The sequence below is a fragment of the Mirounga angustirostris genome, unplaced genomic scaffold, assembly GCF_029215605.1.
Source record: "Mirounga angustirostris isolate CCGP_5_RB_7025 unplaced genomic scaffold, mMirAng1.0.hap1 SCAF_3, whole genome shotgun sequence".
Lineage (NCBI taxonomy): Eukaryota > Metazoa > Chordata > Mammalia > Carnivora > Phocidae > Mirounga > Mirounga angustirostris.
In genome coordinates this window covers 151,425,876-151,449,031 of record NW_026991711.1, presented here as the reverse complement: position 1 = coordinate 151,449,031, position 23,156 = coordinate 151,425,876, and the positions used below count along the sequence as shown (strand labels likewise).

General features: G+C 36.3%; 2 protein-coding genes across 11 annotated transcripts in view; both read left to right on the top strand.

Annotated features, from left to right (window-relative positions):
- Positions 1–4: 4 nt before the first annotated feature.
- On the top strand, positions 5–22,301 carry ORMDL1 (ORMDL sphingolipid biosynthesis regulator 1). 5 transcript variants are annotated; one of them, XR_010410248.1, is made up of 5 exons: positions 76–213; positions 2,278–2,458; positions 7,885–8,036; positions 9,682–9,808; positions 12,358–12,494. XR_010410248.1 is itself a non-coding variant. In XM_045868360.3 (4 exons), exons 2-4 carry the CDS (start codon positions 2,285–2,287, stop codon positions 12,491–12,493), a joined length of 462 nt encoding a protein of 153 aa, XP_045724316.1. In that variant the 5' UTR covers positions 5–142; positions 2,278–2,284; the 3' UTR covers positions 12,494–16,778. The 5 variants fall into 5 exon arrangements, 4 of the variants coding, with proteins under 4 accessions (XP_045724316.1, XP_064442896.1, XP_064442895.1 ...); XM_045868360.3 differs by lacking the exon at positions 9,682–9,808 and having other exon boundaries at positions 5–142; positions 12,358–16,778; XM_064586826.1 differs by lacking the exons at positions 9,682–9,808; positions 12,358–12,494 and adding an exon at positions 22,163–22,301.
- Positions 22,184–23,156, top strand: part of OSGEPL1 (O-sialoglycoprotein endopeptidase like 1) — a 52,439-nt gene continuing 51,466 nt past the window's right edge. For all 6 annotated transcript variants that reach the window (XM_064586818.1, XM_064586820.1, XM_064586823.1 and 3 more), the window contains exon 1: positions 22,184–22,404. In XM_064586818.1, coding sequence (XP_064442888.1) covers positions 22,184–22,404 — 221 coding nt within the window. The remainder of the gene's footprint in view (positions 22,405–23,156) is intronic.

Sequence of the window (23,156 nt, the reverse complement as noted above, 5' to 3'; positions counted from 1 at the left end):
CTGGCGGCGCGTTCGGCTCTGAACGCTTCCGCAAGCTGCGCTGCGCTGTTCTGAGGCTGATGTTAGGCATTCGGCCTTGAAGAGACGCCGTCGCCGCGGAGTCGGTTGTGTTCCGAGCTGGCCGCCGGGAGTGGGGCGGCGGGTGAGTGGGCAGGAACGTCTGTAGGGGATGTGCTGCTGTCTGCGGTGGGAAGGCTCTGCTGGCGGGCCAGGGTAGGCTTGAGGGGAAAAGTGGACTACGGCTGCGTCCGCGCCTCCCGCTCTACTGGTGCGGACCAAGTGGCCCCCGAGGCTTGCCCCCACATCCTCGTCGTCTTGCCCTGGTACTGGTGGGATGTGCAGCTCCGAGAGGGAAGGGGCGAGTGGGGGGGCGCTGCCCGTGATTTTCTGGCTCGCGAGGAAGTCCCCAAGAGGACCGGTCGCCGTCCTCGAGACTCGCCTAGGCAGAGCCGAGAGGCTCTTCACAGTCGGAAGTCATTGTTTGCCAGTCCTGAAGTGGCGCGGCAGACGCCTTGGGAAGGTTTTCTGGGAAACCTTCTTGGGAAGGTTTCAGCTTTGCCTTCCAGCTCAGATAGAAATTTTGAGCCTCTTTCGAGCTTTATTTTTTTCTTTCCATTCTGTGGGAAATGGGAAAAGTATCTTGAGTTTTGGCATCTTCTAAGTATAACCTATAGCTTAATGAAAAGAATGTCTGATGTAAAATAGATACTTAAATTAGAAGAAATATTTGCACACGTTAACTGGAGACATTTGTGTCTTGTTAGTGTAACCAGCTTTCATCATCATAAGCCTTGATGCGTGTTCCGTAGATTTTTGGAGAGAGAATGCGACATTTTACCCCGGAGACACTTGTTGGATGGGTTTATGAGAAATTACTCTTTTAATGCCAACTCCATAATAGGGAGGGTTCATGTACTAATAAATCAGACCTGTTCCAAATATACTCTAACCATGCCACCCCCCTTTCAGTCTTACTGGTTGGTTTTTACTGGGGATGATAGGTATTCTTCAGGACAGCTGTACTTTGTTCGAGGGATTCTTAGAACCAAGGAAACGTCAGGCTTAAAATAACTGGGAACTAATATCCTTTCTTCCTTTGGTGTTCATTTTGAATGCAATAAAGGGAAAAAACTTAGAAAAAGAAAAAAAAAAAAAACCCGAAAATTTTAGGGGAGTTGAAGAGTTAAAGGAGGAAAGACTCATTGTTTTAACCTTATTGTATCATGAGATTGAGAAACAAACCTTATCCCTGGACCATGTAAATTTTTCGCCACATTATGTTCCTCCCAGGTTCAGTATTTAAAAAGAAGTGATTTGAACCTGACCACTCTTTGGAAACATTACATTAGATACAAGAATCTGGCTACTCAGAATAGACTGGGTGGATCCACGTTGCCTTTTTTTGTCTTTAATTCAAGTATAATTAAACTTATATTAGTGTCAGGTGTACAATATAATTTAACAATTCTATACATTTCTCAGTGCTCATCAAGATAAGTGTACTCTTAATCCCCTTTATTTCACCCATCCCCCCCACCAGCCCCCCCCTCTGGCAACAACCACCAGTTTGTGCTCTGTATTTAAGAGTGTTTTTTGGTCTCTTTTTTGCTTTGTTTTGATTCTTAAATTCCATATATAAGTGCAATCATATGGTATTTGTCTTTCTCTGACTTATTTCACTTAGCATTATATTCTCTAGGTCCATCCATGTTGTTGCAAATGACAAGATTGCATTCTTTTTTATGGCTAAGTAATACTCTAGTATACATACATATGCATACACACACACACATCTTTATTCATTCACATGTGGGTGAACACTTGGGTTGCTTCCATATCTTGGCTATTATAAATAATGCTGTAGCTTTGCTTTTTTTATATTAGTTTTATTTTGTACATTTAGCTCCTGAGCTTTCACTTTGGTTTCATGATATAAGAGAGTGTAGGTTTTCTCTTTCCGTTTGAGTTTTCCTGTCCATTATTTCATTTAGTAAAACCAACATGATAGAAGACAAGCTTTAGGAAAGGGATTTTAATTTTTTCAATAAGAGCCATAAAAATTAAGTCTTGTTTGTCTTACCAGGAAGTCAGATGTTAAGAATTATTTACTGCCTTCATTGGCATCTGCAAATAGCATATTTTGGTGGATGTGTTTGTTCTATTTCAGAACAACTAGAGAAAAATGATCCTAGTAACACTTATTTTGTCATGTCAGAGTAAAGAGTGTTTAGGTTTCCAGTTATATCATTGTTGATTCATTTCATTGCTTTCCTACAGAGCAAACATGAATGTTGGAGTTGCCCACAGTGAGGTGAATCCAAATACCCGTGTAATGAATAGCCGGGGTATGTGGCTGACATATGCATTAGGAGTTGGCTTGCTTCATATTGTCCTACTCAGTATTCCCTTCTTCAGTGTTCCTGTTGCTTGGACCTTAACAAATGTTATACATAATCTGGTAAGAATTTTACTTTATACTAAGCACTTATAAGCCTAAGGTTTAGTGCTTGTCAGGGACTGAGGGAGGAAGAAATAGGGAGTTGCTGTTTAATGAGTACAGTTTGAGTTTTGTAAGATGAAAAGAGTTGTAGAGATGGTTGGTGGTGATGGTTGCATAACAATGTGAATGTACTTAATGAACCCAAGTGTTCATCCACATGTGAATATACTTAATACCACTGAATTGTACACTTAAAAGTGGTTAAAATGGTACGTTTTATGTTATGTGTATTTAAATAATTTTTTTTAAAAAGCTTAAAGCTTTATGCTATAAAGAAGAAAAACATGACTTAGTTTAACAGTTTGAGATATAATTCATAATTATATAAAATTCGCTGACTTAAAAGTGTACAGTTTAGTGATTTTTAATATATGTGACAATTTTGAAGAATTCTAATCTGGGATAAGATTATATTTTTTCTATTAATACTTTATATTTAAACATTGGGCCCTTTTTCTAAGTAAGATCTTTTTTTTCCTCTATGGTTTTATGGAATCTAGAAAATAGGAGGTCATTTTAGCAAAAATTACAAGACACTGTAATTCAAGCTACTAATATATTGATTAACCAGAATGCTTCAGAAGTAATGGTTTTTGATTAACTGGAGATTAATAACCATCATTGATTTCAATCCTTGTTAAACTTCAATCCTTTCTAAATTGTATACATATACTCTCCTTCAGTATAGAAATTTTGAGCTTAATCATATCTTACGTGATTGAGGGTCTTATGGTGCCTTAGCTTTTTCATGTTGACTGTGGTTCTTCTGTATTATAGGATAGTTCTGCAAAGTATCCCACAGAGGTTCAGTTGATTGTACTGATCATATTATGCAGCCCTGGAAAATGTTTAAAAAAAAAAAACCAATAGTGACCTTTCTTATCTTTAACAGTCTATGAAAGCAGAATGAAAGGGGAGAAATCCATTAGTTGAGACTTTTAATTGAATCCACATTAATTATGTATTTGTTTAAAGGTATCCAGAAAATGAAGAACTTGGACCATTAAGGCAGGAAAATGTAGGAGAAATAGATTTTTTTAATTAATATTATTTATTTCCTATTTTCTGAAGAGTATTTGAATTTGATTGGAGGAGGACAAGGATAATGTGGTGGTAAAAATAAATGAATGTCCACTTAGTCCATTTTATGCGATGGACTTTGGTAGGGCTATTTTTTTTTTTTTTTAAGATTTTATTTATTTATTTGAGAGAGAGAGAATGAGAGAGAGCACATGAGAGGGGGGAGGGTCAGAGGGAGAAGCAGACTCCCTGCCGAGCAGGGAGCCCAATGCGGGACTCGATCCAGGGACTCCAGGATCATGACCTGAGCCGAAGGCAGTCGCTTAACCAACTGAGCCACCCAGGCGCCCGGTAGGGCTATTTTTAAGTAGTGACTTCTCTGAAATATTTGACAAGAGTTATATCCCTCTTACCAGAATTCCTTTTCTTTGGCTTCCATGAGGTCACTTTTTCCTAGATATATTTCTAATTTTTCCTTTTCTCTTTCTTGCACATTCTTCCTTCTGTTTTCCTCTCCTAAATATTGCTGTCCCCAAGGTTCTTTTCTTCATCTCTTTTTATTCTGTGTATTCTATCAAGATTACTTCATCTATCTGTACTTTCAGTTTCTACCTGTAGAATGATGCTCATATTAAAATTGGCAGATCACCTTGTACCTTAAGCCAAACAATTATAATTATAAATTAAACTCATTCCTGATCTGTCCCTTACCACTCACCCTGTTCCTCTGGCTTTGTTCCTGATCTAATCTAAAGGCACCACTGTCTGCCCAGTAAGGCAAGCCAATGTCAAAGGTGAAGTGATTCATGTAATGAATTATCCAAACTGAGACTGTTCTGAGAGTAAAAGGGAGCTCTAGTAATAACTACTCCAAGAAAATAGGTGTAAATCAGGACCAGTCATACTAGCTAGTATATATGGTCACTCTAGTCTTAGATTAACTCCTTTTCCTCTGTATTCCATATCCATTTAGTTAAAGCCCTGTTTTACTGCTTTACTGTCTCTCAACTTAATCCCCACTGGCATTGCTATAATTGGTGCCCTTATTTTTTTCCTCAGGTGGGTGTCCTTGATGTTCCTCTACCGTCCTCCATTCCAACTTGGCAGAGAGTTATTTTCAAAATGCATATATGCTCAAGTCATGCTCTAAGTCCTTCTGTGATTCCTTATTGTATGCATAGTAAAATAACAAGTTCCTTATGTGGCATATAAGACCAGTTGATAACAGTACAGAAGCAAGAAAAGGACTCAATCTTATCTCATCCCATCTCCAAACATGAGTATTGCTTTAACAATAATGAAAATTATCTTGTTCTCACCTTTTTGCTTTGGCTTAGGCTCTTTTTCCACTGTTTTAATACCCTCCCCCCCCTCCTCCTCTGCTGGGCTGATTCCGACTTGTCCAGGAAAACTACTCAAATATCTCCTTCTCCAGGAAGCTACAAAACTCCCATGCTGCATTCTTTTAAGTGTATTTATCATAGTTTTATAATTAGGAATTTGTCTCTTTATTTCCCATATCTCTAAAGACCTATGTAAATGTTTGCTAAATTAGTCTGTATTGTCATATAATTTTCCCTTCTCCAATGGCACATGTATTAAATGTACTTAGAAGTAACCCCCTCCCCTTGCCTAGATGTTTTCAAGTTAGTTGACTGAGATTTTGAAGTACAGTATATGGGTGTGGACAAAGCATAAGGAAAGCGAACTTCTGACTTACTAGTTCACCACACTAAAACCCTAACTACCAGCCATTGATGTAGCAATTAACATGACTCCAAATTTAGTTTCTTTTGAAGACAGACTACATTAAACCAATAAAATGTGAAATACGTACTGAACGCTTTTAAATGGGAAACTAGACCTAGTTGTTATCCATGGTTAGAAAAAATACTGTCTTTGCCTTTCTGAACCATATAGTAGAAACCTACAGTGATTGTTTTTATTCATTTTTACAGTGGCTATAATTCACTTTTAGAGGTATTAATATTTCACAAAATTCTTAGCCTAGCTTTTAAAATGAATGAGGACTTTCTGCATTTTGCGCCAGTAAATATTAACGGCTAACCATGAGCTACATATTTTTTCCCCAATTTTTTTGATTTGGGTATAAATCCTCCATCACTAAATTTTATAGAATAATTATTAAAAATAATGGGATAGAAGATATATGGTCAGTCAGATTTTATTCTGTTTGTGAAAAGGATATATAAGATATTATGTTTGAATATTCTAAACACTGGTGATGCATGTAGTTTGAAGGAAATAATGAGAGGATTGTATTTCTCTTTGATGATTCTAATACATGCATGGGTTAGAGATTCTTAATTTTTTTGGATCCTATACTCCTCAGAATTTAAAAGCATACAATTTCTGTTTTAATTGCCTCCTGTAAAGTCCATGTGAAATTGGTTTCCTTGTGCTTACAGAATAAACATTCCTTAGCTTAGTGTCATCTTGGTTTAATATCTAATACTTGCTGTGTACCAGCCCTTGTTCCTGAAGTATTCAGGCTAATGGGAGAACAAACATGTCAAAAAGTCTAACAAAATATATTGTGCTATAAATAAAAGTATTTTCAATAAAATTCTATACAAGCACATAGGCTACTACTAATGAGGGAGCCTTCACTAAGGAGTTGTCATTTGAGCTGAACCTTCAAGAATGAGATAGTTGACAAGATAGCATCACAGCTTTTGCCTCAGCGACAAAGAACCTTTCCCTCTTCTGCATTGGCTGTATGCTCTGTACCTTTGATAGCAGTTTCTGCCCTACATTCTAGTTGCTTATGCATATCTTTTTTTTTTTTTCTTACCATCTCTTAGAAGATTGAGTTTTTTTCAAGGCTGTGAACATTTCTTACTCGATTTCATGTGGGCATACATGTCCTGTGTCCTGTACATATAAGCCACTTATTAAATGCTTTTTGAGTTAAATCCAATTGAACATGAGTCTATTGCTATATAGCTTTGGTGTTATTGTGGCTAAACAACTTTTGAATTGCCTAATGGAATAACTAGAAAGTAGACTCAGCTTTGAAAAGAATGGCTCTCTTAACCTAGTTAGTAATATAAAATTTCAAATCACTAATTTTTCTTCTTTTTTCCATATATTGATTAAAAGTTGGAGAAGCAAAAATGACACCTCCTTGTGATTTCTAGGAGGAAAGACTGATGATAATGTTTAGGCAAGAATATTCTGTTACTGGTGCCTCAGACAGTGATCCTGCAATGAAGTACTACCAGTGATCTAAATAGAATAATAATCTCAAAGAAACAAAATCTAATATATATTGGGTTTTTTTCCTAATCACAAAATTAGATGTTCAAACATATCCCTAGACAGAATGGATTTAATAATGTTTTTTTACTTTCAAAAAAAATAACTTCAGGGCCACCTGGATGGCTTAGTCAATTAAGCATCTGACTCTTGATTTTGGCTCAGGTCATGATTTCGGGGTCCAGGGATTGAGCCCTGCATCTGGCTTTTCTCCCTCTCCTTCTGCCCCTCCCCCCAAATAAATAAGTAAATCTTCTTAAAAACTAACTTCTAAAGAAACACTGTTGGGGCACAGTGGTGATTTTAAAAGCAAATTGAGTTGAACATTAGATCTACTGTGTAACCATCTTTGTTGTGTTAGAACTGTTGAGACAGAGATAGTCTTAATACAGATTTTCAAAACCATTTTCCCCTGATGCAGAAATTTTATTATTATTTATGAATGTATGTTTTTATCATTTTGTAAGTATCATCGGATTTAGTAATATGACACTAAATATTCCTACACATCAGGGATAAGATACTCCTGTTTCCTGGGGGCCTGGGTGGCCCATTTGGTTAAGCTATTGCCTTTAGCTCAGGTCATGATCCCAGGGTCCTGGGATTGAGCCCCACGGTGGGCCCCCTGCTTAGTGGGGAGCCTGCTTCTCCTCCCTCTACCACTTCCCCTGCTTGTGCTCTTTGGCTCTATCTCTCTGTCAAATAAATAAATAAAGTAAAATTAAAAAAAAGACAATCCTGTTTCCTAATAGGAAAGGTAGTAGAAAATCTAAATGTAATGATATAAAGCAATCCTGATGTTATTTTTTTGTGTATTTTCAATTTAGTAGGAGATGAAAACAGGTTACTTTCAGTTGATCTTTTACTGGTTTTCACCAAATAATATTCATATGCCTCTGGAAGTTTTATTTTACTCTGAAGAAACTGGCCACAGCCTTTCACAAATAATATGAAAGCTTAAAATTTGAGCTGTTAAGTTGAATCACCCATACTGTCATAAGCAGTCTGGAACTATCTTAATGCTTGCTGACAAGTACGAATTTTATATTTGATATTGATTATATATCTCCTTGCTTGTTTTCCAGGGGATGTATGTATTTTTGCATGCAGTAAAAGGAACGCCGTTTGAAACTCCTGACCAGGGTAAAGCAAGGCTCCTAACTCATTGGGAACAACTGGACTATGGAGTACAGTTTACATCTTCACGGAAGTTTTTTACAATTTCTCCAATAATTCTGTAAGTGGTGGAAATTTTTTAGGTATGAAGAAGATTGGATAAGAGGCAGCTGTCCTTTTATGAGGTTGAATTTCAGTTAGAAACAGCATATTTGTTGAAACCTCTACCAATGAATAGCTACCACAGAGCATGAAATACAGGCAGAGTCTTTAACAGGCTGGTAATAAACCGTTTCTTATCTCAGTCAGTAATATATAGAGACAACATAGTGTGCCCATCAGTATGTTTAGACATTCTAGGATATACAGGTCAAATATATTCTAGTTCATATCCTTAAGTTGCTTACAAGAAAGATAAATGCATAATCTTATTCTGTATTCCACCATCAGATTAATCTCCCTAAACAAGGATTTGGATGATTTCAGATGAATTTCATTGACCATTTCCCCCCCCACACACACCAATTTAGATGTTCAAACTCCTTGGGAGAGACTGCTGTATAGTTTATAGACAAGAGAAGTTAGGCTTTCATCGTAGAACAGACCTGGGTTGAATCCTGTGTTTATCACTCAGCCTGCTTGGTTTGCTCATAATGAAATTCTAGCCAGTAGTACATAGCTCAGTATGATGGTGTAAGAAATAAATGAGATAATATCTATTTGTAAAGCATTTAACCTTAAATTACCTCCTATTACCTGATATTCAGGACCCTTCACAAAATGGTTCCTACCTCATTTTTCCTTTATGTGAATATTTTACCCCATCCAACTTCCATGTGGTCAAGCTCTTCTAAGCAGCATTTCTTGAAAACTTCATGTGTAGTCCTAGTTCTATGCCTTTGTTCAAATCATGTCTCCTACCCAAAATACCTTCTTTCTTAATTTATCCTTCTTTCAAGATTTAAATCCTACCTCCTCAATAAGGTCTTTTCCTTAGCACCCAACCTTAAGTAATAATGACCTGTTTTGAACTCCTTTAGTAGTTGTTACATATCCCTTATTTATGTCATTTTGTATTATCTGTTATTATAAATGATTTGTTTGTGCAAAGAATTTCTAAGTGTATAGATTGCTTTGAATTCCACACTCAGTATAGTTGTATGCATATAATGGATGTTTTATGTATATCTTGATCAAACACTGTATACCACATAGCTTGGATATAGTAATGCATCCGTGATAAAATCAGTGCAGTCTGGAGTAATTGGAAAGACTTCTTGGAGGCATTAGGATTCCTTAAACTGGGACTTAGGGGAAGGTAGATTTTAGATAGATGTGCAGAGAAAGGAAGGCATTTTAAAATGAAAAGAATAAATTGATCATAAAGTGATAGGTTTCTTTTTTCTTATATTGATAGCACTTTGAGGAAATTTTTTAAATTTTTATTCCAGCCCCATATAAAATTAACATCAAGAGATAAATGATTTGTATGATATAGCAAAAGTAAGTGCAATAACAGGAACAATAGTTATACAAACAGCCTTAAATTTGGATTTTAGCTCTACTGCTTTCTAGCTGGGTGACTTTTGGCCATTTCTTTGAAAGCCTCAGTTTCCTCATCTATAAAATGTTGAGGATTGCATTATAATTAATGTAAAAAGCTGAAATTTATACTGAATTATCAATAAGAGCTGTCACAAAATTGTCAACTAAGATGTACCTGTGTACAACATCCATATTTCTAAAAATATATTTTTGACCCACAGGTATGATTTCAAATATTCTGTGATTAAATTCCTTATATAACTGAAGAAACAACATTAAAGTCATCTATATAATATTGATACTTTTCAGAGTGCTTTCACATTTTCTTATTTGATCATCATTTGTCAGGTAGGTGGGGCATGCAATGTTATCCCAGATTTTTAGATAAAGAATTAGGCTCAAATGCATTACCTTATTTCAGATCTTGCATCTAGCTAGAGTCCAGAGCCCAGAAGAAATCCTAAACTTCAATACAGGTCTCTTTCCAGTATACCCTTTGACAACTGGAAATTGGCAAATGGAAATTTGGCAACTGGCAATTACACAATTCCCACCTTGGTTTTGCATCCCCTTGGAGGGTTGTCAAGGTTTTGTAAGAACCAAGTAATTTTCGTATAATTTACACATAAAGTTAGTTTTTATTAAAAGACATAAAGGGGGACATATGTTACAGTATGACGAGAAGCAATTCCAAGAAGATCTATTTCCAACATATCAGGTTATACATTAAGCCCATAATGATTATGGAAAATCAAGTGAGCTTACTAAATGCAAGTGGTATCCTATTTTGTTCAGTGAAGGAAGTATAAAAACAGTCTTCAGGTATATGAAAGTTGGAAGAAAGGATTTAGATAAAAGATTGAAGAATATGATTTATTCTTCAGAAGTATTTTCTGATTATAGATTGTGAAATAGGTGGAAAATTACAGAATTCCTCCGTTTAGATGATTCTGAAAATGATATATATAGCTCTCTGTGATGTTTTTAGTCATACCTGAAAATAGCTGTTCTTTTCTAACCATATTACACAAGACGCTTTTCTCCCCTTATTAGAAATGAATGACAGTACTTAGATGAAAGGCTATTAGGATACTTTCCTGACTTTTTTTTTTTTTTTTTAAGATTTTATTTATTTATTTGAGAGAGAGAATGAGATAGAGCGAGCATGAGAGGGGGGAGGGTCAGAGGGAGAAGCAGGCTCCCCACTGATCAGGGAGCCCGATGCGGGACTCGATCCTGGGACTCCAGGATCATGACCTGAGCCGAAGGCAGTCGCTTAACCAACTGAGCCACCCAGGCGCCCACTTTCCTGACTCTTAACAGTACTAATTAGACAAACACTCATATGCAGACTAATCTCTTAGTTATGATCAAGTAAAGTATGATGTTTTAGTCTTTACATCCTGTCTATATTAGGATACTCTCAGTGGCCAGATGATGTGTCTGCACTCTGATGTACCCTTGGGTAAAAACTAGACAATTCTCACTTGATGATTTATGGTCCTAAAGGTAGCTTAGGCTTGTCAAAACAAATTATCAGATGTTGAATGTCTTTGAATGTGTACATATGTTCAATTACAGCAAAGTAGTTGGAAATTTACAACAGTGTCTTTCAGTTTTCCAGTTAAACTGGTTGTCCACCTTTTCAGCTACAATATGGAAATGAGAACATCAAAAGGGCAATCAAGTATTTGTTTTCTTTCAAAGATACAGAATTGCACTAATACCCCATTTTCACAACTTTATAGCAGTAGTTGTTTTTTTTTTAATTTTATTTTGTCATGTTAGTCACCATTCATTACATCATTAGTTTTTGATGTAGTGTTCCATGACTCATTGCGTATAACACCCAGTGCTCCATTCAATACGTGCCTTCCTTAATACCCATCACCAGGCTAACCCATCCCCCACCACCCTCCCCTCTAAAACCCTCAGTTTGTTTCTCAAAGTCCATAGTCTCATGGTTCGTCTCCCCCTCCGATTTGCCCCCCTTCATTTTTCCCTTCCTACTATCTTCTTTTTTTTTCTTTTTTTAACTATAATGTATTATTTGCTTCAGAGGTACAGGTCTGTGATTCATCAGTCTTACACAATTCATAGCACTCACCATAGCACATACCCTCCCCAATGTCCATCACCCAGACACCCCATCCCTCCCACCCCCCACCACTCCAGCAACCTTCAGTTTGTTTCCTAAGATTAAGAATTCCTCATTTCAGTGAGATCATGTGATACTTGTCTCTCTCTGATTGACTTATTTCGTATAGCAGTAGTTTTTAACCTTTTGGTGGGTCACAAAACCCTTTGAGAATATGATAGATGCTTTGGATCTGGATCTTCTCTTCAGAAACATACACATAAATACAAAACTATACCTGAAATTTCAGAGAATATACGAACCCTAGTTTGAAAGACTTATGTTTTAAAGGATACTAAGTAGCAAACACATTTTTTTTTAAAGATTTATTTATTTATTTTGGAGAGGGAGAGAGAAAGATCGTGAGCAGGAGGGGCAGAGAGAGAGGGAGAGAGAATCCCAAGCAGACTCCATGCTGAGCGCTGAGCCCGATGCAGGGCTTGATCTCACAACACTTGAGATCATGACCTGAGCCAAAACTGAGAGCTGGATGCTCAGCCAACTGTGCCACCCAGTGCCCTGCAAGCACATTCTTTTAAATGCATTTAACATAATTGCAGAAATGCAAAATGTGCATATATGCTTCCGTTAAATAAATTTTTAAATCCCAAATTAATTTAGGCCCCAAACTGTAAAACTCTTATTTTAGTGCTCAAAAGTGAATCTGCTTTTAGGTATTTATGTTTCAGTGGCCTTTTTTACCTTTAAATTTTTTACAAATTTTACATGTTATATATGTTTTTAATTTTTATTTCTGCAGATATTTTCTGGCAAGTTTCTATACGAAGTATGATCCAACTCACTTCATCCTAAACACAGCTTCTCTCCTGAGTGTGCTAATTCCTAAAATGCCACAGCTACATGGTGTTCGGATCTTTGGAATTAATAAGTATTGAAGTGTTTTGGAATGGAACAAAATTTTTACAGCTACTGAGTTTTCTGTAAGAAAGGAGTGGTTAGTGAACTGCACTGTTTCCATGATAATGTGAAATGAGAAGTATTTACATTGGAGGGCCAGTTGCTGGTTCTTCATATGCTGTTTTGAAGTGCAGATACTTACTAGAAGATGCCTCTGTGTAATGCATGTGGTATCTTTCTGAAGAGAGGCTTTATAGGCAGGCTGGGCAGGCCCAGCTTATAAGTTAAATGGCTGTAAAGTGAGGGTATAGTAGTAGATAAATCCAAGGAAATAAGAGATTTACAAGACACCAAGACCAGCTTGGCTTATAATAAGTGGGCATTATGTTAGGAGAAGAAAATTTCCAGTCAGTCCGTTTAAGCAGACATACATGTAAACCAGAATCATCTCTTTACAAGTTTATTATAGATCATTTTTATTACCATATGTGTTCCTTTTATGGTATATAAGAGGATATTTCCCTCTTGTTTTATACAAAGCAATCCCTACTTTATGATTGTGCATTTTTGGTTTTGCTGGCTCAACATTGTATTGAAGGATGAAGTCATTTTTACATTTATTAAGTTACTGAGTTCATGAAAGTCCACCTTCATGACTGGTGATAAGACAGCCAGGCATCTTATAAACAGCCTCTGAGTCAGCCTTCTAATTTTGGAGCAGAGTGGGTTTTGCTGCCTTTCCAGACACAAGGCTGCTAATCCAATTAAGAAAATAATTTATTTCACACAGTTAAAATATATGGTAATTTAAAGCTGTCTGCTTATTTGGTTGATAACCTAATTGTTAAAGTCTGCTATTGTTTAGAAAAGGAAACATAAAATGGACAACTATTTTAGCCAACCTGTGGTCTGGCAGAAACTGCTTCTGTAGCAGTAGTACCAAAGTAAATAATGGAGTCTTCTTTAGCGGGATTGCAGTAAAAGACAACACTGCCTTTTCTTACACCCCCTGCTCTCAATCCCCATATTTTGCCCATTAATGTTTTGCCTTTCAATACATGGATGTTACTGTAGATTAAGCCAAAGTGGTAACTGTTTCCAAAACAGCAACCATATTGAAATCTTGTGACATTAATTGCAAGAAATAACTACTTTGAGAAGGAAACATGTCAAAAACAAAGTTCTGATACGGGATGAAACTGAAAAATCCAGTAATATTTGTAAACAAAACCGAGTGAAAAGTTATAGACCAACTGAAAAATCAATTTGTTTCATTCAAAAAACTGACTTTCGGGGGGTAATGATCATTGTTTTGTATTTCAGAAGTACTGAGTTTAGAAATCAGTTGTATGATAATGCTTTTGTATGTTTGTCTTTTCCCATGTATTTTTAAACCAGTAATCTATACTTGAATAAAACTTTTCTTTCACGTAAGATTATTACAAATAATCTCCAAATTCAGTCAGCAATGTCACATTTACTTTTCAAGGTTTTTTTAAGCAACTGAATTTGTAAAATTACGATAGTTAAAAATGTTCCTTTGCTTTTCTTCATTTTAAAGGCTTATATTTTTGCACAGACTTCAGGGATAGAAATCTGCTTCTGTTAATACAGGCCTTCTGCTTTTTTCCCCACTTGTCACCCTTCAATGTTTTAAAAATATTTATTCAATAGATATTTGAGGGCCCAGTCTAGTGTAGGTATTGTGGCTATAGTTTGTAAGTAAGACAGACAAAATCTTTTCCCTTACAAGCTTACATTCAAATTGGAGAACAGATAATAAATGAGTTAAAACATATTATTTCATGTAGTGATAAATGCCATGGAAAAAAAAATTAAGCAGGTGAAAGGAGAAGCTACCTCAGAAAGCCTTCCCTTATGTTCCTAAGGTGATTTTTAGACTAGAAAGGAGTAATAAAGGAGGATGAGAATGGTAAAAAATGAGGTCAGAGAAATAGAAAGGGTTAGATCATTTAGGGTTCTATTGGCCAAGGTAATAAGCAAATTTTCTTCTAAGCTTGACAAAGCCATTGGATAGTTTTACATAGGAGATTAAAGGCTAATGTTGAGAATAAAGTGTAAAGGAATAGGAAGCAGGAAGAATAGTTGGGAAACTACTACAGGCAAGAGGTAGTTCAGACTAGGAAAATGGCTGTGATGAAGTGGTTAAGAAGTGGTCAAATTTGGTGTATGCTTTTTTGGTCTTAACACCTGGGTGAATGGTTGTATTAAATATGGAAACTTCCCAGTTTCACAAGTTTGTATCGTTTAATGTGAAAAAAACTTTTTTTTTTTTTAACAAAATCTATAATGACTATTATTTGGGTTAAAACTAATTGCTGTGCTGTAATTGCTCCTAATTTCAAATCAGGAAACAGTGGCGGTCTCTAAATATGCCATAAGTTCATAAGTGCCACTAATTTTAGCATTCATTGGTGAATTTTCCCTGCAACAATTAGTACTGTGGAGTTCCATGGTGGTTTTCTAGTTCCCTATTCCTTCCACATTTATTTATTGGAATTCTGTAAGGAAGATTTTTTTTCTTCTCCATTTATTCATTCAATCATTATTTTGGACGTACAGATATTCTTTGGTTTATAGTTCATTATTATCATTACTAATTTGTTCAAATTGTTCTCCAAATTTGGCCATTGGAAGTCAAAGTTCCCAGTCATAATTTCCAAGTTGGCTTCTGTGTCTTTTTGACCTACCCCCCCCCACCTTTTTTTCCTTAAGCATAGAACCATATTTTTAGGTTTAATGCACTATGGTCTTTACTAAAGTACTACTTTACTAAAGTACTACTAAACTATAAAGATCCTAAGGGGCATAACAATATCTCCTTAACTAATATCTGTATGAATTAGCCTTATGGAGTTATGATGCTAAGAGTTGGAAAAGACCTTAGAGGCTATATAATTTCAACTCCTTACCTTACCTTGAATTTTCATTAACCATCATGCCTCCATTCAGTTCTGTGTTAGTGCTAATAAAGGAGGACTTATAAGGCTGCATTTTTGTAATGGAATTTATAACTTATTTTACATTAAGCCGAAATCTAATCCTTATTCTACACAACTCTTCAACTGTTTAACTTTTAAACTGTTACCAATAGCACTGAGTAAACATTACCAGGGTCTTCACCATTTTCCATGTGATATGGTTTCAAATTTCTCCTACTATCCTGGTAATTCTGCTCTGAGTTGCAGTTTATTATTATATAGTATTAGAGCTAACTACAAGAGGTGAAAAGATGTGATGTCATTACAGTGGTACCAATTCTCTTGTTCCGGATCCTTTTTTTTTTTTCTTAATGTAGTCTGATTTTAGCTCTTTTAACAGCCACATATCACTGATTCACCTTACAGTCACTAAAACCTCAACTGTTCAACATGTAGTGCCTTTAAATGATGGCTTTCCCTTCATATACTTAATGGATTTATTAAACCAAGTCTAAGATTTCTTTTTCCTGTGGAACCCTATCTTGTTAGATTGAAACTTAATTGTCATGCAATATATTTCACCTATATTATATCTCCTTTATTAATATGTCATCAGTAAATAAGCCCCAAAATGCTCTCATGCTAATCCTGAAGAAGACAAATGTAGCAACCCAGCATAGACCAATGCAGTTTTGTAACGCTTCTAACAAGACAGAGTAATTTTCAAAACAATTACATGCATATTACATGTGGCTGTAGGAAATGTAAACAGGTTCAGTACTGGGAAGACAGGTCTAAGTAAAATAATCTAAAAGGAAGTTTGTAGTAGCACTGGGAAGGGAAGGAAGGTAGGTAAGAGAATAGCAAAGATAAACTCTCCCTTATTTTGCCTAATGTCAAAAAGAAGAGTTATGAAATATCTTAGGTTTTTATTTTACTCCCTAATTTCAGTTCCAGTTAAAAAAATGATTCAGCAGGTAGTTTATTATATGGGGTTTAAAATTTTTCATTTCACTTTAAATGAACACATGAGAATTATAAACTCAAATTTAGAATACTGAATATCTTAGTTATGTAGTACACGGTAGGCTTCAACTGTATTGGGTAATAATATTACTCTTAAATTAGTGTTGCGTTCACAGAAGTTGATTATAGTATTCTTGACACTTTCACAATCTGAAATATTTCATAATTAAAAGTTTAGTAGAAATATATTTGGAGTCTATGTTCAGCATTGTAATTTATTTCTTGACTCATTCAAGCCTTTGATAATCAACTAATGATGATGGAAGTGACAACCTGTAGCACTAAATTTCTATATAATTCTAAGTTTAGCAGATAGGCCAAGTTTATCACTATGTTCACTCTAACTGTATAATTATTTTGATAAAAATAAATTCTCAATTATAAGAACTATAGTAAAGAAACTGCATCATTAACACTGTAGTGAACTCTTTAAAAAATGTGACAGGAATTTTATAGTATATAAAATTTCTGACTTGCCAATTATGTAGTTATAAATTTCTATCGACAGCATTTTTTTAAATGTCCAGATTTTGCAAAAAACTGTTGAGTGTATTATCAAGAAGATAAGGGACGCCTGGGTGGCTCAGTCAGTTAAGTGTCTGCCTCCAGCTCAGGTCATGATCCCAAGGTCCTGGAATCGAGTCCTGCATCGGGCTCCCTGCTGAGCAGGGAGCCTGCTTCTCCTTCTCCCGCTCCCCCTGCTTGTGCTTCTCCCTCTGTCAAATAAATAAAGTCTTTTTTAAAAAAAAGAAGATAGGTATGCATCATCATGTTGTAATTTTTTATTTTTTAAAGATTTTATTTATTCATTTGAGAGAGTGAGAATGAGAGAGAGAGAGAGCATATGAGGGGGGGAGGGTCAGAGGGAGAAGCAGACTCCCTGCCGAGCAGGGAGCCCGATGTGGGACTCAATCCCGGGACTCCAGGATCATGACCTGAGCTGAAGGCAGTCACTTAACCAACTGAGCCACCCAGGTGGTCCCATGTTGTAATTTTTTAAATAGGAACAGAGAAGCCAGATGACATAACTGGCATTGCTGAGAAAATACCAGTATGCCACCTACTACAGAAAACCTGATACAGTGATTCTGCTTTGAGAAATTTGTCCCTCCTATGAATTATCAAGTCCTATGTTTCTATTATGGTACTTAACAGTCCTGGGGATTATATGGGAGCAACAAAAAGATTCACCCTCTCCCTCCTCTGCCAAAAATACACAGACCCCACACACTTGAAAAATAAGATCATATGGGTATGGCGATTCCTCAAAAATTAAATAATTACCATATGATCCAGCAATATACCTAGTTGTGGGCATATACCCAAAAGAAGTGAAAGCAGGGATTTGAAAAGGTATTTGTGCAACCCATGTTTATAGAAGCATTATTCACAATAGAAGGTGGAAACAACTCAAGTGTCTATGGATAAACAAAATGTGGCATATACAAACAATAGGATGTTATTCCACTTAAAAAAAAATTGACATGCTACCACATTGGATGAACCTTGACATTATTGCTGTGTGAAACAAGCCAGTCACAAAAGGACAAATATTGTATGATCCCACTTATATGAGGTACCTAGACTAGTAAGAGACATAATGGTGGTTTCCAGGGGCTGGCAGGAAGGGGAAATAAATTAGTGTTTAATGGGTACAGTTTCAGTGGGGGAAAGTGAAAAAGGTTTGTAGATGGATGGTAAAGATGTTTGCACAACAGTGTGAGTAAACTTAATGCCAAACTGTACACCTAAAAATGGTTAAAATGATAAATACTGTTGCATATATTTTACCACAATAAAATAAATCCTCTGAAATTTGTAAAATAAGCATAATGGCTCATCAAATGAAAAAAAAGCAAATATTTTCCAAGGATGAGACCCAATTGACAGTATTACCATTAATGAAACAATTTCTACATCAAAGAGATAGTTGTAAGTGTATTTTTAACACAATCCAACCCATGAAGAATGTAAAACAGGTGACTCAGGTGAAAAGAGATGCATCAGGCCTTAAACATTAGCCATTTAAAGCACCAAACTCATTTCTTTTGCCTCCGTTCCATATTTATCAAACAATCTTCTCGTTTTGGATCTGGCTTTCACCGTAATTTGCTCAATACAGAGAAAGGATCAGCAAGCTTAAGTATCCTACCTCTTTCATCATTACATTTTTCATAAATTAACACCTTAGTATATGGTTTTTACTAAGCAGTTTCTTAGCAGATTGTATGCCTCAGCACCCCAGAGTCCAGTCACCTCCAAATCTGATAAACCAGTTTCAAGCCTAGAAAATCAGATGTTGAAACCCAGTAATCACACCAAGGTCCTGCTAAGCTGTGGATACCTCTGTGGCAAGCTATACCACCTTCCCCAAGCAACTCCCCACTCTCAATGTACACTTTCAATAATGCTGTATTGTAATTAGACCCCATTCCTTGAAGATAGGGAGTGGATCTTATCTTTTATCCCTAACAACTGATGAAGTTTGTAGCCCAAAGGAAAGAACCCAATAAATAAGTAACAAATGAAAATAAAATCCAATTTAGTAAGACGTAATTAGAAAATTATTGTAAAGACTCTTCTATATATTACTTTCCTCTAAAACTTACAAATGGCAAGTTAGGCAGGCAATAGCAAAGACAAAATGAGCATATTTTGATTCTAAATTCAAGTGGAAGTTACATTAGTTAAGCCATATTTCTTTGAGAATGTCCACCAGTGGCAATCAAATCATATAATGTGATCTGTATGAAAGCCCAGGCAGGCCTCAGAGAGCATAAGTGCCTTTCCACCAATAATTTCTCCTCTAGTACAATAAAGAACATGGAAAATGTATACCTTCACTTGCCAAATATGTGGTACTGGTATAAGTGCCTTTTCTTTCTGCTACTTACATGCCATCAATCTAAGGAAGAATAAAATTCCTTCCTAATGTGTCCTAGAGTTTTGCTGTTTCACATAATGCAGCATTAAGACTCAACACCAGCCAAACGTGCCTGGATGAGGAATCTACCAATAATACCAGCACATAAAAAAGGGATAACTCTTGACACATTCTTGCACAGAAGGGTATTGAGACACACCTGCTGAACATAATCCAAATTGCAAGAAAATGCCAGATGTGAAAGATTTTATGGTCAGGCTAGATTTCAGCATATAATAGAAAATAATCTCTAACCAATCATATGCAGTTAGGAGAACTAATTTTTCTCCCCCCCCCCTTTTTTTTTTTTAGCTCAGACACACTTCCTAGGGAAATAAGTGTTACTTTATCTTCTAGAAGTTAAGGAAACAGTTTCCAGAACCAGATGGCCTAACTTACAGCTTTGCGTTTACTAGCTATGTGACCAGCAAATCATCAAACTCTGTGGTCCATTTGCCTCATCTGTAAAATGAGGACAGTAACTAATTACCTCACAGGATTATAGTGAGGATTAAATTAATCTAAGACACTACCTGGCACAACGTAAGTGAATTGCTAATTATGGTTACTAGTGTCACACATAAATTTTAAAAGCATGTTTCACCTAAAAAATTATCAACATTTTGGTAATTATGAATGTATATATTTCTATCTACCACTAGACTGTAACTGTGACTTCCGACCGAGATTTCTTTATCTTCTATACCAAGAACTTCATGCCGTTCGAGAGATTTATGTGATAGCCTTAACCAATCTTGCATATATTAAGTCCTTGCTTAGTAAGCTTAGTAAAACCTTAAAGTCTAGCAGGACTTTAGCAGAAGAAAGACTTGGGATAAATCTATTCATACAAATGACAAGTTCACATACAATAAAAGAAAGGGGAAAAAAAAGACTGAAGGAGGTCCAAGAATGAGTACATATTTTCCTGAAGGTTGTGTACATAGTAAGCAGAAACCATGAAATGCATTGCGAAAATAGGATGTAATTTTTTCATGGTAAATGAATATACCATAGCTCCTTCCCCCTTTTAATCACAAAAACGAGCCAGCCCCACACCTTTACTCCAAAAAGTGGGAGGGACGGTTTAGACAGTCCGATCGGAAGCACTTCCGTTCCCTCGGAACCGTGTACAAGTAGGTCCGTGGCGTCGTCCCTCCTTTCCACTCCGTTTCTGTAACTATTAGCTATTTCGGGCAACAACCTTTAGATTTGGTCATAGTTCCTCTAAAATGGAATGACGAATAATCTGCACCACCCTTTCCTCACAGTGGCGTCCAAATTCCAGCCAAAGGCAAATAAAATTTTCACGTAGCCAAGTGTTTAGAACTTAACGCTGTGTAGTCAGGCAAATCTACGTTCGGCCTCCGCTAGATCGATCATTAGCCGTGTGACCTTGCAAAAGTCTCGCTACCTGTAAGTCTAAAGTAACGCGTGAGTGCACGCACTGCATCTCGGACACAAACAACATTTACGCTTTGTTTGTACTGAGTTAAGAGGGACGCCCTCCAGGGCCATAGGAGCAGGCGCTGGCGACGAGACGCTGGCACCGTGTTGATGACATCACTTCCGGAGCGACAGGTTCGGCCTCTCTTGCTCTTTTAAAAACGCAGTCGACCGTCTTTGCTAGGGGAACGAAACCAGTACTAGCCACTGTCGTTCGCGAGGAAGGTGGGTAAAATTGCTCACCCCCTCTCTCACTGGTTCCTTCGCCTGCCTGGAAGGGCGATTCCAGTACAAACCTTTCGCTTCCTAGAACAGACGAGCACTGGCCAAGTACCCTGGTTCACTTAGGAGCCTTCGTAGCCCTAAAGACAAGTGCTTCGCACAAGATTCCCTGCCTGGATTTTAGTGACTGCAAATCTAATTTCTCCGAGTATGTGTGTCTGGGCTGCACTCCCCGCAGCTGTCCTCTGCGCAAGTAGGTTGCTTATAACTCTAATCCCCGGATGCCCTCTGCCAGAGGGGAACAATAAAAATTCCAGTATTCTCTCATTTTTTTCCATTTTGTCCATTACTGTGTAGGGGAAGGGTCTACGTAAGCATCCAGAAAGGTCTAGAACAGGTGATTTGGGGGCATGAAATTAGATACTTGGAATTGTGAAGATACCAGGGTGCTTCAGTGATGTACTGCTATTATTTTGAGGAGAAAGGATTTGGGGAGATGCTTACTACAATAAACCTGTGGTAAAATGGAGACTGAATTAGAAAAATTGTAATTAATGGATAAAATGGGTATTAGGTTGCAGTCGTTTTAGTCCACATGTGGTTCTTTTAAGATGAGCTTTATAAGAACACTTGTTTTCAAAGTAGATGACTAAATTGTGTGTGTCTTTTCTGTGAATTGTTTTCAAACCAAATTATTAAATTTTATTTTGAAAGAGATTTCCAAGAAATGGAATGCATTTATTTGTATCTGTTCTGTTTTGCCTTTATCATTTAATTTTCTTAAACCAATTTTGTTTTAACTTAGCTATCAAAAATAAATAGCACTTTCCAGAAGACTATCCATGCAACTATTAGCTATTTTATAAATAATGAATAGTTTGCTAAGAACAGCATGATAATACTAAAAAATTTTGTATCTGACTTCCTTGTTTTCCCCCTTGAAGAGCATTGTAGTCATTCATACTGTTATTTATGTTCACAGGTTGCTATAGCCTTTAGAAATTTTTGCTTTTACAAAACTTTCCTGTAATTTTGTAAAACTATTATATTGCAAAATAAATCAAGTTTTTGGAATTTTGCTCATCTGAATGGGTTAGTGGTTAATGTCAGTTCCAAATAATTAGTTTGTTTCTTCATTTCTTTTCTAGGAGTTATCTGTAGAGTTAAGTATGCTAATACTGAATAAGACAACAGGAGTTTTTTCTAAACCATCAAGAAGGAAACCTTATGAATTTTTAAGAAGTTTTAATTTTCATCCTGGAAAACTGTTTCTTCATAAACTAGTATTAGGAATTGAAACCAGTTGTGATGATACAGCAGCTGCCGTGGTGGATGAAACTGGAAATGTTTTGGGAGAAGCAATACACTCCCAAACTGAAGTTCATTTAAAGTAAGTAAACATTATCTTGGTAGTTCCCACTTTTGGGAAAAGTAAAATGAAATAATTCTATTTATCATATATAAAAGTTCAATTTTAGGAGTTCTTTTGTGCAAAAGCTTCTAATAACTACTGTAGAGAACCTTAAACCCTACATCCTGGCCTTTAAGGCTCTCCATAATAAGGTCTCAACTTTAACTGAGCCTCTTGCCAAAAAGAACTAAGCTCATTCCCAACTCTAAGATTTATCCATGATTTCCCCTTAGTAATGCCTTTTCCTCTTTTGTCCACCCGTATGTTTCATGGTCTCGACTGAAGTCCTAGGAGAGCATGACCCTATCTCTAGACTGTGTTAATCACTGGGGAAAAAAAAAAATCCTATTCACATTTATAGATATAACTCATGTTGGTACTTAAATAATAATACACTGTTGTATTAAAGCATAGAATGGTGCAAGGTTTATAAACTCATGTCTTTGTAGAGGACCACTAGTCAGGCTACATAGATAAGTGGGCTGGATATAAAGTGGAAGATATCTGGAGGAGGTCACTAGTCAGCTCCAGCCAATTGTTGCCATGCAGAAATGTAGGCCCTATGTTATTTGATCATCAGAATTTTCAAGAGAAAATGGGAATCCAGAATGTAACTGTAATATCTCCAGATTTTAAAATTAGTTGGTAATTCAAAATAGATTAAAATGCTATACAGATCAAATACACCTTCAAGCCATCAATTTATAACACCTGAATAGTGAAAAAGGTTG

Bases quoted from the DNA above. Each gene is read 5' to 3' on its own strand.
- ORMDL1 (XM_064586825.1), top strand. From the start codon at position 170: ATGTGCTGCTGTCTGCGGTGGGAAGGCTCTGCTGGCGGGCCAGG. The intron at 214-2,277 runs GTAGGCTTGAGG...GCTTTCCTACAG, and splicing joins GGCTCTGCTGGCGGGCCAGG to AGCAAACATGAATGTTGGAG. The intron at 8,037-12,357 runs GTAAGTGGTGGA...TTATTTCTGCAG, and splicing joins ACAATTTCTCCAATAATTCT to ATATTTTCTGGCAAGTTTCT.